This window comes from Crocodylus siamensis, chromosome 5 (assembly GCF_052110815.1).
Source record: "Crocodylus siamensis isolate JL-2025a chromosome 5, ASM5211081v1, whole genome shotgun sequence".
NCBI lineage: Eukaryota > Metazoa > Chordata > Crocodylia > Crocodylidae > Crocodylus > Crocodylus siamensis.
Window position 1 is genome coordinate 168,450,126 of NC_143399.1, and position 16,414 is coordinate 168,466,539.

The 16,414-nt window shown below is 43.1% G+C and overlaps 1 protein-coding gene across 1 annotated transcript in view; it reads right to left on the reverse strand.

The window, feature by feature from the left end:
• The window catches only part of LOC149864883 (putative acyl-CoA dehydrogenase 6), a 179,058-nt gene that overhangs the window by 132,884 nt on the left and 29,760 nt on the right, over nucleotides 1-16,414 (reverse strand). Inside the window, exon 2 of the mRNA XM_090047017.1 lies at nucleotides 12,209-12,329. Within this exon, the coding sequence (XP_089903143.1) occupies nucleotides 12,209-12,329 (121 nt within the window). The remainder of the gene's footprint in view (nucleotides 1-12,208; nucleotides 12,330-16,414) is intronic.

Genomic DNA, 16,414 nt, shown 5'->3' on the forward strand with positions numbered 1-16,414 from the left:
AGACTTGGAACTATTTTTATACTTCCCAGCACTGCATGCCATTCATTTGAATTCTGTGTACTGCTTCTGCTTGGTGTTTATAATTCTCAAGCTGAGACTGGCCCAAACTTATACCAGTCAATGTTATCACAGTGCTCAGCAAATATCCCAAGAAATAGCACTGCCTTGTTTCTGTATTTTTTATCAGATATAGCTTTTGTTATGATTTTATACTTATACACGTTTGTTACAAATAAAAATACAATTAAATTTTTTTAAAAGGTATTTCTGCAGTAATCAATGTGCTGAGGGAAAAATTTTGTATGAAATGAATGACAAAGCAAAACAGAGTTTTCAAATGTTATAATTATTAGCATATGACTATACATAACCCTAATCTTACACACCCATTTAGGTTCCTAATAAATATATGCTTGCAAGTAAAATTCACCTTTGCAAGAACACTGTATACTACATATATTCAATTTAAGCACCAAAAAGCGTGGCTTAAGAGTATGATTCATGATGTTCTGCCACCCTACAGTGATATCTTTCTTCTCTGCATCCAGATCTACCTAAAATTTCTCCTTGCTTTTGTTAAAGCATGTAGTAATGTTTGTTTCTCAGCACCAGTGATTGCAAATGTTGATGTGAGTGAACCCACTCAGACACGTTGCTGCTCACATTAGACATCATTCTTTTGCATAACCTTTTGAAAGTTTAGACACTATCTAGGCCTAGAAAGGACTACATAGATTCTTGCTGCCTCCCCTCCAATTCTCATCTAATTTGCACAAGAAAACCTTGAAAGAATGAGCCTCTACTGCTTGCTTAGGTAGCTAACTCCGATGACCACTTTCCCAGACTGTTAAAAATGTTTCTTGACATTTCCTAGGATATCTTCCTAGATGATAACCTAATATTTCCTCTCCTTAATTCTGGAAATATCACATTTAATTTCAATGGGAGTTTACAATTACTTTATTCCAAACACTTTATCTTGGAGAGTCCTACCATAAATTGAACTTAAATGAGCAGTAATGCAATTTGCTTAAGATGTTTCTTTTATTAATAATGGTAAAATAAAGACAAGCATGCTGCAATTTCCTAACAGTTTTTGCTTAGACTTACAGAAAAAAGATTATAGTTTCTATTTTTGTTTTTATTAAATAATACGCTCATATTTTTCCTGTGTAGTGTGCACACCAGGAACAATTTCCTGACATCGATAGAATATATATTTTCAAGGGAAATGGTGAAAGTTCCCCTATTTGAATCATGTAAACTGAACAGACCAAAGACATGATACAGGGAAGAAATCCTTCACTGGCAGGATAACATAATTTGTTGGTTCCATTGCTAATTTCTATAATTCTCTGATTATATATGGGTTTCTCTCGACAATGACATTTTTATTAAATCCCTTACATAACCCTCTGGAACTCCGGTACCACAACTGGAATTCAGAATTATACAAAATTACACAGATGCATGGAAAAAATGCAATGAAAAAGTGTACTGGCAAATTATTGGACCACAATTACACATGGTAAAAAAAAATGGTAGTTCAAAAATTGTCTCTCAATTCTCTATGCACAAAAATAAATTTTAATTATTTAAATTTGTAAGACGTACTGTAAAAACCTACTCCCATTAAACAGCTCGTTGTTCATAAACAGAACAGTGTTTTTAAAGGAAATAAGGCTCAGTTTTAATAAATCTGGAGGCTAGCAGATGTTTCCTACTATCCTAACAAAACAAGTTCATGAACCATCTTTACCCAATCAAAAATGCTCAAAAGTTATTTCCATGGAAAAATACATTTGCTTCAACTAACTTTGAAAAGTTAATTAAATTCAAGACAACCCCCTTGTTTTGAAACTGCAGCTGTTACTAAAACAAATTTATTTTAAGGATGTAATTCTTTCTTAGTAGTGAATATCATGTTTGGGTTTGGAAGGACATAGCAGGAAAATACTGTTCATGCTCGAAAGAGGTAAGATGTGTTACTAATGACAAAGAAACAGTAAGCATGCATTATGTCTGCATTTGTTTTAAACTGGCATATCCTATTCAGTTAGGCATACAAGTCTTTTCTTTTCTCCCCAACTATTTCAACAAGCACAAATGAAAGCCTCAGAAAAGCTCTAACCCTTTACGCTTTCTGCATACATATACACAGCAGGAACTGTTTTTTAGGGCCATGCGAAATTTCAACAGCTGTTTTGTTTCAAAGCTGTTCTGACGCATTTGGGGCTCGAAACAGCGAAATAGAAACAAAACAAAAGGTTTCAAAACAGCTTGGAAACTAAACAAGGGCACTCAAAAAATTTCAAGTTTTGAAGCCAGGCTTGCTTGCAACTAAACAGAAACTAAGGAGAGGAAGGAAGAACTGCTCTGATATTGACATCTACTACCAGTGCATTTCCCTAGCTCTTCCCAGGGGGTGCGGGCCCCCAGTCTGCACATGGGATTTCAGCAGGCTGCCACTGCAAGCTGGGCCCAGTAGCAGCTGCTTGGCGCACCCCGGGCCTAGCACCAGGAAGATTGTGATGCTGCTGCTGGCTCCAGCCTGCAGCAGCAGCCTCCTGAAACCTGGCACACAGATCTGGGGCCTGCGCCCCCCAAGAAGAGCTGGGGGAATCGAACTGGGAGCTGGGGAATCAAGCCGGGAACCGGGGGAACGTCCAGGTTCAGTTCCCGGTTCAATTCCCCATCTCCCCAATCTTTCCCCCAGCTCTCTGATCACTTCTCCACGCTCTTCCCAGGGGGCACAGGCCCCCGGATGATGTGAGATGACAGGAGGCTGCTGCTTCCAGCTGGAGATAGCAGAAGATCTGGATAATTTCACCAGCCAGCAGCAGCAGCAGCCTGCTGAAACCCCACGCACAGATTTGGGGGTCATGCCAGGAAGGGCTCGGTGAATGATCAGAGAGCTGGGGAATCAAACCCAGAGCTCCGGCTGACAGGTGAATCTGCCCCAGCTCCAGGACAGCGCGCAGTGCCCTACCAAGCCTCACTGTACTCTGCAGGGGAAAAGAAGAGACCCCGGTGACAGAGAGTAAAACCCCAGGGTTGGAAGGGTGCTTGCAAGCAACCGACCCATCGCCGAAGCTACACAGAGCCACACAGGGATCCTTCTTCTCCCAGTGTTTCCAGAGGGGAGGAGGAAGGAACGGGCAGAGCTCCACTATAGAGAGACTCGGAGCAGACAAAGGGGAAACAACTAGAACCAGAAGTTCCTGAATCCAACACAGTGAGAAAGGGAACAGCTGACAACATCCAGGAGGCTGCAAGGACACCTCTTCCGGGAGTCAGCTCTAGTGAGAGAGCAGATGCGGAAGAAGCCAAGACAAAGCAGTTTGCAGGTAACCTGAAGCCTCAGCAAAGCAGGACTAAGAAGGAGGTACCGTAAAGACCTGAATAGAAGGACAGATATAAGTTAACTTTGTTTTCTCCACCTGGGAAAAGAGAAAGAATCCTCCTAGACACAGAGCAATATTGAAGAGTAACTATCTGTACATAAGCTGGGAGGCTGTTTAAACAAGTCAGTTCATTTTCTAAAGCCCTGGTAGAAGCCAATCAGGACTAAGGTGGTGGTGACTTATTTGAGTCAGAGGCATAGGAAGGACTCTGATAGACTCTGGCAGATCATATGGACTATAAATTAATACCTGGTGGAACAGGACAGGGTACAGGGGTTGGTGAAGCCCTCTCTATACTAAGGCAGACATAAGGACCAGTTGTGCAAGAAGCTACACTCCCAGACATTTCTTCTTTTCTCCCTTGTCAGCAAGCTGTGGCAGGTGAGAGTGTGGGTGTGTGGAATATTGCATCAAGAAAGGTCCTGGCAGTCTTCAGCCAGGCAGCTGAAAAGCAACGATTGCCTTAGTAGAAAAAAACAAAAGGAAAACCTTACCGAGAAGGTGATAACCATCCAAGATTAATTGATACTTAAATTGAAGTGAGACTGACATCAATTACACTTTAACATTTTTCAGGAACACCAGAACAATGGTGCAGCTGCCATATGGGTGCCAGGCAGGGGGGTGATCCCCACTGCTCCCTGTGCCCAGAGACCACAATCACTGCTGCGAGAGCCAGTGACTGCAGACTTTTTTGTTGTTTTTTTTTAAAGCTCTGCACACTGGCTGTGGAGCATGCAGATAACAGCATGCTGCCACTGCCAACTGGGACCAGAGCCAGCACCGGACTCTGCCCACCACAGCCAACGCCGAGCACTGGGAAGAATTCAGTACTTGAGCTGGCTCCAGCCAGCAGCGGCAGCCTGCTGCCATCCTGCACACAGATCCAGGGACCCATGCTCCCCGGGAGGGCTGCGGGGCTGTGTTAGACTCCTCCCAGGGGGAGCAGGCCCCCAGATCTGCATACGGGAATACAACATGCTGCAGGTGCCAGCAAATGATACTAGTTTTGCTTTGAACAGATCGAGGTGCAGGTTTACAAACCCCCCTGGCACCTGTCTCATTGAAACTTGGCTGGCTTCATGCCCTCAGAAGGGGTTACCATCTCTGCAATTTTCACCTGAATCAGGCAAGAAATTACAAAGCTATAGGAATTTTCGTGATTCCCCATTATAGCCTATGAGTGAAACGTCGAAATGCATAAAAACAGCGTTGAAACAGTTTCAATGAAACAAAATGGAACAGTGCTTTGAAACAGCAAAATGAAACACTGTTCCTTCAAAATGGTGAAACGGAAGTCGAAATGAAATGGTGCTGTTTTGCACAGCCCTACTGTTTATTGGCCAGCTTGCTGTATCTTAAGGAATTTGTAACATAAAGGAACAGGGATACAGGTATGTGCAGTGTCTTACAGGGACTGACCCATGGACTACAGTACACCACTCTGAGTTCCTGGCACCCCTTCCCAATTCAACCTACTTCTGGTTTGGCACTTATGTAGAGTCTTGCTAGGGAGTGATTGGAGAAAAGACTTCTGGCTATCTCTGCAATGGTAACACTGTAAGGATCTTCCACCAGCTAGATCTATAGAGCTTCTTATACCATTCTGGGCCAAAAATGTTAGAGAGGGACTGAGGATCTTGTCCTAGTTATTTTTCATAAGTTTCATTTAAGATTTTACTGTTATTAGATACCTGTGAGGTTTAATCATCTCTGCACTAGACATAAGTTTTGGATACAAATACAGATGCACAGGAGGAGGGAGGGAAGGAGAGAGACAGGGAGAAAGACAGAGAGACAGAGTATTTAGCTGTGTTACTCTGGTTCAGGTAGTTTAGAAGGTGCATTGATGTAGATATAGATGTATGCACCTTTTATATACACACACGCACAGTTGTTATTTGTAGTACCAGGTGAACTCTTTTAAGTAACTAGAGTGTATTTTATCAGCCACTTAGATTTGTTCCTTTAAGGCTAAGTATAGACAGTCAAAAAGCCCCAGACTGAATCAATTCAATCGTTGCAAGTTAGTTTAAGTGGTGTAGATTGAACCAATAAGTAAACAAACAGACATTCACTTTTGATTCCAGAAATGCAGCTATATGCCTGCAAGTGGCCTGGACCAGCTTGAGCCAAGGCGTGTCTGCCCACCCTTCGTGGGGGGATGGAGTTGCAGAGAGGAGCAAAGCATCCTGGGATGTTGGCAGACTGTGACTTAACTTGAATCTAAAGGGGATCTGGGACAGAAGTTCAAGAAACTGATTTAACTTAAATCAGCTAGGTCTGACACTACATCCATTCAGGTTTATCTCAAGCCAGTTTTGGCCATTTTGAAAGCGGTTTCTATGCAATGAACTTTTGCTGTGTTAAATTTAAACCAGTTTCTGATTACTTATACCAGTTTATATGCAATTTCTGTCCCCAGCTTCAGTGCTTCAAAGGGAATATTTACTATCTGTAACTAGTAAATATTCATCATCAACATTAGTTTTTAACAAACTCTAGAATGTTGGATGAAATGTATCCTTTGGAAGAGTCCTGTATCATGGCCTCCATGCTACGGAAACCTTGCAGGATCTCCAATGAGGCAGAGCAGCTGTAGGGAAGTGAAAGCACATCTGTACTCCTTCAGTTCTGAGAAGGAGGAGGTTTGTACAAAATGGCAAACAGGAAGCATGAGGGCTGGGCCAGAGGAAAGGTCAGTTAAAGCTACAATTACCTGGGATTATCAACATAATAGTAAAATGGCTGGCAGGTACAAAGTTAGTCCTAATCTTTTATTCACTGTTAATTTTTTTTAAGTCTCCAAATCGGTTAAACGGATAATGTTCGCCACCTTGTATTTCTGTCCTCCCCTCCTTGGTTCCAGTATGTTCTAAATCAACCTGCCATGTTTGTTCCTTTAAACAGAGACTGATACATTTTACAAACTTTTCAAAAGACACCACAATGAGGCCCTGCTCCTGACGGAGACCTCTCCATACTACTGTTAAACCCTTGGCAGACACTTATTGTACGATTAGTGTGTTAATCATGGGATAAATTGTAACATGCCACACTTTCCACCAACTTGCCATGCCATATAATGGCAAACCAGCTATATCTAATGTGGAACATCTTTGTAGCCGGTTTGTACCATGCTTTAATTTGAACATGGACACATCACTCCTCAGCCCTGAGTTCCTAAAGACCCAGCAGACATATAATGGAATCTATGAAATTTTATTCCAGATCCCAAAAATCCCACATCCTGCCATGCCAAATCTTGAACATCTGACATAGCAAGATGCACGATTTTTGGGATCCGGATAAAATTTGTCAAATCCCATCACACAATTAAATTAACATGTGCCAAGGGCTTAATGCATATGCTAACAAAAATTCTAATATAATAAAGGCCTTAGCCTGTCTGTCCATAACACTTTTGGCCAACTGTGCATGCGCCACCGAAATGAGGGGCAGTGATTGGCTGCACAGGCCCAAGTTTGAGCTGTTGTCAGGGAAGTTTGTGGCGGTGGTGAACATGCCCCAGCTGCCCAAACAGTGGGGTTTCCCCATGTCTCACTGCCTGAGGACAACAGTGGCAATGCCCCCCTGCTGGCTGCCCCTGCCGCCCTCCAGAACAGCCAGCAGGGAGAGGGAGACAGTGGGCAGGGAGAAAGCGAGGGGAGTGGGGCAGGGGGAGGTGAAGGGAGGGTCACAGTGGCAGCTGTTGTTGGGGCCAGACGATGGGGAGGGAGGGAAGTGGGGAGAGGTGGGGGGGTGTCATGGTGGCAGCATTCCCCCGTCACCAGGGCCCAATAGCTGGCAGGGTAGGAGAGGCTGTGAGGAGAGAGAGAGGAGAGCGGAGAGGGGAGGCAGGGGAAATCCCGCTGCAAGGTGGAGGCAGATGGGGGAGGGAGGCCCCCGTCCTGGAGGAGGCGGCAGCAGTGATGGGAGTCTTTACATGGCTGGCCCCGAAGGGTGAGTGGGGGATGAGAGGGGGTCATGTAAACACTCCCTGAAATCTGTCATTCTTGAGGGGCAATTAGGTAGTGATTATATAATTTGATAGCAATAATTTGATTACAAAGAGGCAATATTAGTAGTAGATATGTGAAAGAGATTGATTGCTTGGGGCATATTTTGAGTTTGTCCATCAAATTCATTTATGGCAAAATGGACCAGGCAGAGCTTGGGTGCAGTATTTTTCTTTCACCCAATAATCCTATTTGCCCTTTAAAATTAATCTTAAATGTTCTCACGCTGTCAGCATTTTTAAATGAAGTGCCAGCTCAGAACTAATTGGATTTGCCAGACAAATCACAGCTTAATAGTTTTGTGAACTGTTAACAACTGTGAACAGTTATTGAGTTAAAACATGTTAGGATGTAGACATTACTTCCAATAGAAAATTTCTAACTTAAAATACTTTGTAGAAAGACATAATTTGTTCTCCATTTCAAACCCAAACTCTTAGCGGTGCTAAGGGATAATACATAAGACACACTGCACAAATGAGCATTTTCAGTTATTTTATAATTTGAGTTCACCCATTTTCACTTCTTTTACTCAATTTGCTTTTGCCATGAAAATATATGCTCTATTCTTCATTGACCTAACAGAGACTTGGGGCTCAATGTCTGTTGTTCTCATACGCACTTAAATATCTCACCATCTGTTTTTTCTGTCCTAGTCATAACTGTTAAGATCCGATTGTAAAAATAAGATGCAGTGGAAGAGAGCCAACATAATATCACATGATGAAATACCATTTAACTAGCAAGCTAGTAATAATCATTTACATTTCCACACACAGCTTTTAGTTTACTTAAAGCTTTACAACACGTGAAGTACATAAATAGTATTATCCTCAGCAGGGATTCTTGATTTTCTCTGTTTAAAAAAAAAACCAAAAAACAAAAAAAGGCAAATTATCTGATTAAATCTCCCAAAATCCATTTTTCCATGATTAAAATGAAACACCAATATATACAGGTATCAGTTGAACACAATGCTTTATTGATATATTTACCATTTTAAAGCAGTTTGGAAGCTTACCAGTGTCTCAACTGCTATAATAAAACACATTCTAAATGCTTATAAATTTTGGCGTTTGATTTTGACTTTTTTTATCACGGAAAATCAGAGTTCCCCCCTGCCCCCTTCACTCATCAGGATGCAGGTCCTGCTGCAGCTGTTCCCCTCCACCACTGCTTTGTGGCACTGAAAAGCCCTGATATGCCAGTGCCCTGCCCATGCCATTGCCTCTTACTCCTGACCCCCTGACCCCCAGCCCTGCTTGTGTCCCTTACTCCCCACCCACAGCCCTGCTGGAGGGGGCCCCCAGCTAACAGGACTTTGGAGCCAGGGACTCAGGTCTGCAGGCCCCTGCCCCCCACAGCCGCAACTAAACTCCGGTTGCCACCCAAGGGAGGCAGCAGCTGCTACAGCAGAGCAGAGCACAGAGCTCGGCTCCCCCTCCAACATGGACAGCACAGCTGGAGGAGAACTTGTGGGGGTGGGGGGTGGATGCAGGCTACCTGCTTTGGGTTCAGGACTCCCTGTCCTGCTGCCCTCCCCCAGGGCCTCTGCAGCTGAGCAGGCAGGACGCAGCATGGCAGGGCAAAGCAGTACCGGGCAAAAAAGCTTGTTACCGCTGCTGCGAGCTCTGCACCACCATGGCAAGGTGCCCCCTACCTGGCCAGCAGCAGTGAGTGACACAACTCCTTGCCACCACACTCCCTGCTGCAGGGGCTGCTTTAGCTTGGCAGTACGGGGCTTGCAGCAGTGGCACCAAGCTTCCCTGCCCCACTCTGTCCTGCCATGCCAGTTCCCACCTGCCGGGCCATGGAGGCCCCAGGGGGAGGGCAGTAGGTTAGGGAACCCATGTCTGCAGCAGGCAGCCTGCACCCACTTCCATGCCGAGCACAAATCTGAGGAGCACGTGACTCCTATTACCACCCTCAGGCTTGCACACATCAGTGAGGAGCCAGCCCCCACCCCAGACAAGCCACCTGCAGCTCCGTCCTGCTCACTTCTCAGGCCCAGCAGCTGCATATTCCAGCCCCAGGCCCCAAGCCCCTAGCCCCACTCACCATCCCAGCTGGGCAGCAGCCCCAGCTCTGCCCAAGTTCCTCCCTCTTTCACTACAGGGGTCTCAATTCCCCCTCCCTCCCAAGACCTGCAGGAGCTGCTTTCCAGGCTGTCTGGTAGCCATACGCATGTGTACATGCACATGGCACCCCCTACTTGGTCGCCCTTTTCCCACTCTCCCCAGCCCCTTGCAGGCTGGAACTCTGCCAGCCTGCAAGGGGAAACCTACCATTTCCTATGTTTTTCTCCTTAAAATGAGAAAATCTGGGTTTTTCTCCTTAAAATGAAAAGATCCAGGTTTTATCACATTTTTGTGGCAAACAGAAAACCCAGATCCCTGATCCTCAGACTACCAAGGAAAATTTGCATACAAAAAGTTTTCCAAGCACATACAGGAAAAGAATAGAAAAGACAGAGACAGAACTCAGATCTTGCATCTCCCTTTGGTTTATTACTTGAGTCACCTACCTTGGCTACCTTACTAGATTTTTTTAAGAGGAGGGGCCAGATTCTTTAGTCTCTGCACTGCTGTGATGTCATAAAGGTAATACAAACTGCCATGGCACTGATGTGGGCAAATACAAATCTGGCAGTCACAAGCCAATCTAGCTGTCCTAGGTCACCAGACTGACAACAGCCAGCGCAGTGGGATCAGTGGGCTGGGAGTGGTCTGTGTCAGAGTTCCCATACACTCAACTGTCTTAGCAGAGGATCCTTCTGGGAGTTACCACCATCTGAAAGCTGCACCTAATGACTTCACATGGAGTGCCAAACAAATAATCATGTACACAACACATACATGCAAATGTGCCATGCATGTACATTACACCAATCACCTAACCCCTCCCCCCCCCACATACACACCCTTAAAATGGTCAAAGTAAAAAAACTGTAAAGGAATAACTTAAAAAATTCTAACATATATATTTTCTTTTTAAGTAACTTTAAAAAAATATAACCACCCAATTTTGCAACTAAATGGAATCAAGCATTCTCTATTTTTATGAGTTATATAAAGCCTTATTATTTTTTGCTTTTATTTTACATTGTGTCCATATCGCCGAGTTTTTTCTAAATCAGGTGCCTATTTCATTTTGACTTCTAGGAGTCAAAAGCTTCAAAAGAACACATTTTAAATTGTTCAGAATTCTGGTCAAGAGAAACTCCCATCTTTTCTTCTAAATGGGGAAAGCAAAGTAAATCCTGTTCAGGTCACATAAAGGATACACAGAGTTAGGTATGCAATCTTGTACAATTTTGAACTACCTCAAATTGCAGTTACTTTAATGAAGATTGAATACCGTGCATTTCAGAATCAGAATCAATATTAATGAAGGATAGATTCTGACGCTGAATGTTTCTGTGGAAAAATTATACATGGGATTTACTCTCAAGTACCTGCATGTTTCATCCTTGTACAAAAAAGTAAAAAGAAATTAAATAGAAATGACTTCCTGTGGGTGCTTTAAAAAACAGAAAAATATCATGTTGGTATTACTGCCTGCACACAGAAATCAAACTTGTAAATACAGTAAAGAAAAACAATACGTGAATTGAGTATGAAAAACAAATGTACACTGATTTCATTGATGGCCAAACAGAAACAACCCAATATTTTAATTCTTTTTCCATTTTAAGATTGTCAGCTTGTATAATTAGCAACCTGTCAATCTGTGCTAGCCATTATGTAACCAGAACGTGACCTCAGCTACAGAATGACCAAAACTCAATTTTGTGTAATTTAAGTATAAATGTTGTTAACAAGCATGTCATTTGAATAACACTAAAAGCTTGCTTATTGAGAAGTGATAAAAGGGTAATTTACTAAGCTTTTGTTTCATTTTACCTTGTAAATACATGAGGAAAAGCTGTTTGTTGCCTACAAAGTTTACCCTTTGCAAATGAGAATACTCTAAGCACCAAAATCTGTATTTAGGTAACTAAAAAGAAAAGACAAAAATTCTGAAGATACTTAGCAGTCTCATTCACTAATGAATTCAGTAGCAGAGTGGCAATTGACTTCAGCCAAATGTAAAGGTCTAAATATGAAATTTAATGATTTGCTCTAGCCAGCCACGTGACATTTTGGCTTCAAGTTTTATATCTAAGGAAATGTTTATTACCTAGTACCAGCTGCTCATTCAGCATGTCCAGCAAAATGCATTTAAAAACAGATTTCTGGTTCTTGCAATTACCATTTCCAGTATCAGTATCTACTGTTGTTACTATGTTAAAGTCTACTACTACTACTATTATTATTATATATCAGTAGAATCAGTATCCCCTATAATAAATAAATTAATTGCAAGTGTTTACACTGGACATTTCAAAACTCTAATGACCCAGGAATAAAAACCTGGTATCTCTGTATCAGGCAAAAGTAAATGCCTCAATTGGGAAAAGTGAGCAAAAGCACAGGACAGAGATATACACTATTCAGTTCTAAGTCTGAACTTCCCAAAATTGAACAAGTTCAGATTCAGTTTAAGCAAATAAAGAGCTCCTTCCTGACTTGGGAGCCCGGATCCCATTTTAAAACACGAAAGTGACTAAGACTTAGACTTCCAATTCCCCTAAATCCCTTTGCAAAACGGAATACAGGCACTTTAGCAAATTTTACCTTAAAGTGCAGATTTGAACCCAAGGTTTACATCCAGTTTTCGGTTTAGGACAATATATGTAACAATTATCTTGAAGTTGAATTATTTTCAAGTTGTGTATTCCCCTACCTGTTGGCTTGGTCACTCCAAGGAATCCAGCTTTTCCAAGGATTTTAAATACTTTGTGTGCTGGAAACTGTTCCTCTTCTTCCCATTTGTCCACATATGGGTTAATCTCTTTGTCAATAATCTGCATTTGGAAAACATGAATAAGTTTTTTAAAATCAAAGAGGTACCTATACAAATACCTTTGGCAGAATAATTTTTAAAATTGAGACTATTCTATTGTAAAATTGTGATACCCCACAAATTTGCCTGTTAGATACTTAAAACTCACAGTTTCATAGTGCTTAGGGTTGGAAGGGACCTAAACAGAACATAGGTCCGAACCCTTGCCCTGAGCAGGACCAAGTACCAGGATCATAACACCCCAGCCAAACATCTGTCCAGCCTCCTTCTGAAGACCCCCAAGATAGGAGACAGCACCACCTCCCTTGGCAGTCTATTCCAGAGCCTAGCATCCCTAACTGTGAAGTAGTGTCTCCTGATGTCCAACCTGAACCTTCTAACAAATTGTGGCCATTATTCCAGGTAACCCCCAGTGGTGCCCGGGGGGAACAGAGCCTCCCTGGTGAGTTTGTAAATGGCCACCAGATCCCCTCTCAGCCTTCTCTTGTGGAGGTCGAATATATTCAGACCCTTTAGCCTCTCTTCGTAGGGCCTGACCCGCTGCCTCTTGACCATGCAGGTGGCCTACTTCTGGACCCTCTCAATGCTAGCCACATCCCTCTTGAAGTGCGGCACCCAGAACTGGAGGCAGTACTCCAACTGTGACCTGACCAACGCCACACAGAAGGGAAGAATCACCTCCCTGGACCTGCTTGTGGTGCATCTGTAGATGCATGACAAGATGCAGTTAGTTTTACTAACCGCTTCCTCACATTGGTGGCTCTTGTTCATCCTGGAGTTAACAGTGACTCCAAGATCCTTTTCTGCCACTGTGGTGGCAAAAAGGGTGTTTCCCAGCCTATAGGTGTGTTGCTGGTTCCTTCTCCCTAGATGCAGCACCCTGCACTTCTCTGCATTGAATTCCATCCTATTCTCATCCGCCCACTTCTGTAACTTGTCTAGATCTAGCTGGATTCTGTCCCTCCCCTCCAGTGTGCCCACCTCACCCCATATCTTGGTGTCATCAGCGAATCTGGACAGCATGCTTTCCACACCCACATCCAGATCACTGATAAAGATGTTGAACAGTAAAGGTCCCAGCACCAAGCCCTGTGGGACTCCACTGCCCAGATCCCTCCAAGTCGAAAACAACCCGTCCATCGACACTCTCTGGGTGTGACCATCTAGCCAATTAGCTACCCATCTGACTGTAGGCATCAATGCCAGAGTCACCTAGTTTTTTTAAGAGACTGTGGTGGGAAACAGTGTCAAAGGCCTCCTTAAAGTCCAGGAAGATGGCATCCACCTCGACGCCCTCATCCAGGGACCTGATCATAAAAGGAAACCATGTTAGCCAGGCAGGATCTGCCTTCCATGAACCTCACGCTGGTTGCCCCTGAGCATTACCTCTCCTGCTGGGCCCTTGTAGATGTGCTCCTTGATAATGTTCTCAAAGGTCTTCCCAAGGACCAAGGTGAAACTAACTGGCCTATAGTTACCCGGATCCTCCTTTCTCCTCTTCTTGTAAATAGGAATCACATTGACCCTTTTCCAATCCTCTTGTACCTGGCTAGAGCCCCACAAGTGCTCATAAAGCCGTGCCAGGGGCCCCGTTATGACCCCTGCCAATTCCCTCAGCACCCTCGAGTGGAGAGCATCTGGACCTACTGATTTAAATACATCCAGCCCCTCCAAAAGTTCCCTAACTAGGTCGCCCCTGACCCTAACCATGGTGGTGCCTCCCCTGGGTCCGTCTGTAATCCTAGCAGGGGAAATGGCCCCTGTTGGCCAGTCCCTGTTCAGGAATATGGAGGCAAAGAATTCATTAAAGAGATCAGCTTTTTTGTTTGCCGCAATCACCAGACTGCCAAGACTGTCCTGTAGTGGCCCCATGTTACCCGGTGCCTTCTTCTTACTCCCTACGTATTTGAAAAAGGACTTTTAAAATTTAAATCTTAATCTCTAAATCCATCATAATGGCAAAAAATAGTATGATGCAGTGTTTGTTTTAGAAAGAATAAATGTTTTGATTTTACAAGATTATGATTTAGGGAGCTTTGTTGCTTCCAGGGACTTAAAGAATTGGAACCACCCCTATTTTCCAACATGTTTATAATAAGTGGTGGTACAATGGAAACTTGGAATGTCCTCAAATGATTAATTTGTGGGATGCACATAATTTTGGCCACCTGTACAAAACAATTACTTTTAGTACACATAATAACCAGTGACAAAGGCCAAGAGTGAGAGTGTGGTTAACAGATTATAAAAGGCACCACCTCCCTTTACAACATCTGCCTGTTGGTCCTCTAGCCCCCCACAGTATGCTCTTTAATCTTCCCAAGAGGCTGACAAAATACAATTTGGAAATACTGGTCTTCTTCCCAACTTGTGGAGTTTTTGGATCTCTTCCCTGGACAGCTTCTTGGTGACTTGTTAAGAAGCCTCAGTGAGGTGATAGCCCAATCTTTCATCCCAGCTGTTGCTAATTAATCCTACTGAATCACAGCTGGGGAAGTAACTGGTCTGTCTCTTAACACTTTGGGAGCTACTGAATCAGGGATTATGAGCACCATCACACCAAGCTACACCTTAAAAGAACCACAGAAAGGGTCAAAATGAAAGAATTAACTAACCAATTGAAAGGAACTCCTAGGGGCAAAAAAACAAACAACCATCACTCCCAAAGAGCCTGGACCCAGATTTATGGGCCTTCTTAATCTACAATGCTCTGGGTTTCAGGGCACCTATACATGAGCAGTGAGGCTGCTCTGATGTGCTGTAATTAGTGTGGAGAATTCTTGATTAATCAAGTCTGCTGGGATGTGGTAATTACTGTGCTCCAGAAGACTCCACCATTTTGTATATCAGCTTAAAAATGGCAGTGGGGGTGCTTTAACTAAAGCTCATTCAACAAGCTTTAGTTAAAGTGCCCCCACTGCCATTTTTATGTGTGGGGACATTCATACACGAGACGCTCTGGGAGCTTTAATCAGAGCGGCTCATGAAGCCATCTGAATTAAAGCACACAGCCACACCCCCTTGAGCACGTGTACAAACAGGGTTTAGGGACATTTCACATGGGGAACGACCCTGAGAATAGCATTCCCTGAGAAAATCCCACCGTGGGATGCTCACCACCTGCACCATCTCATATGCTGGTTTAGTGGTATTAGTATCATCTAGCTCTGTAAACTAAGAGGATATAAAATTTGGGTTAGAAAGAGATATGGAAATATTGGCCACCTCTTGGTTCATTCTCAAGCTTGTGTTCCATGAAATTATATAGAGAGGCCTCAATGCTGTTCTAAATGGGGATTCTTCCAGCACAAAAAAACCTTGGCAGCATATAGCCAATGTATCTAACACCAATTCACAACTCTCCCTACACTTCAGCAATATGATTTGTGGCAAGAATTTCAGACATTTTGGCAATCCCTGCCCCATGTAATGGACTCTCTGGATCTGTTGCTCTCTAGAACAAGTGTAAACCTACCTTAAAAACACCCCAAATTTGGAAGAGACCCACATACAATAAGGATGAAGCATAAGCTGCCCTTGCTCCAGCTGTTCTTTTTCAACTCATGTAAATAGTGAACCCATTGTATACAGGGCCAATAGATACCAAAATGAAAATGCACAAATACAAGTTTTGCAGTAAAAAAGTTTAAAATGTTTTCTTAATTTAAAAAAAAATCTTTAATCTCTGGATGAGATTTTACTCAAGATAATGCTCTGATTTACTATTCCCAGGGTTTAGCTCTCTTTGCTGTGGCATTTCTTCACAGCAAATAAACAAATCCTGCAGTGCTAACTACTTGCTAATCTGGAAATAAATTTGGTGCCTTCCTAAATCACTAGGCTGAAGAGGAAGAGACCCTGTGGAGTTTAATTTTGAAGTATCTAGTTACTGTACTTTCTTAGGAACATTTCAGTCAGCCTGCTTGCTGCTTCCTTGCTGGCCAAGTAACACTTGGATGGCTCACATTATGCAGCACAAATTATTTTACATTTTATCTCTAATACCATATTCTGAGAAGTAATTATACCGGATGCTTAATTTGTTCAATTATTTATAATATTTCTCATATACAGAACACTGTGACC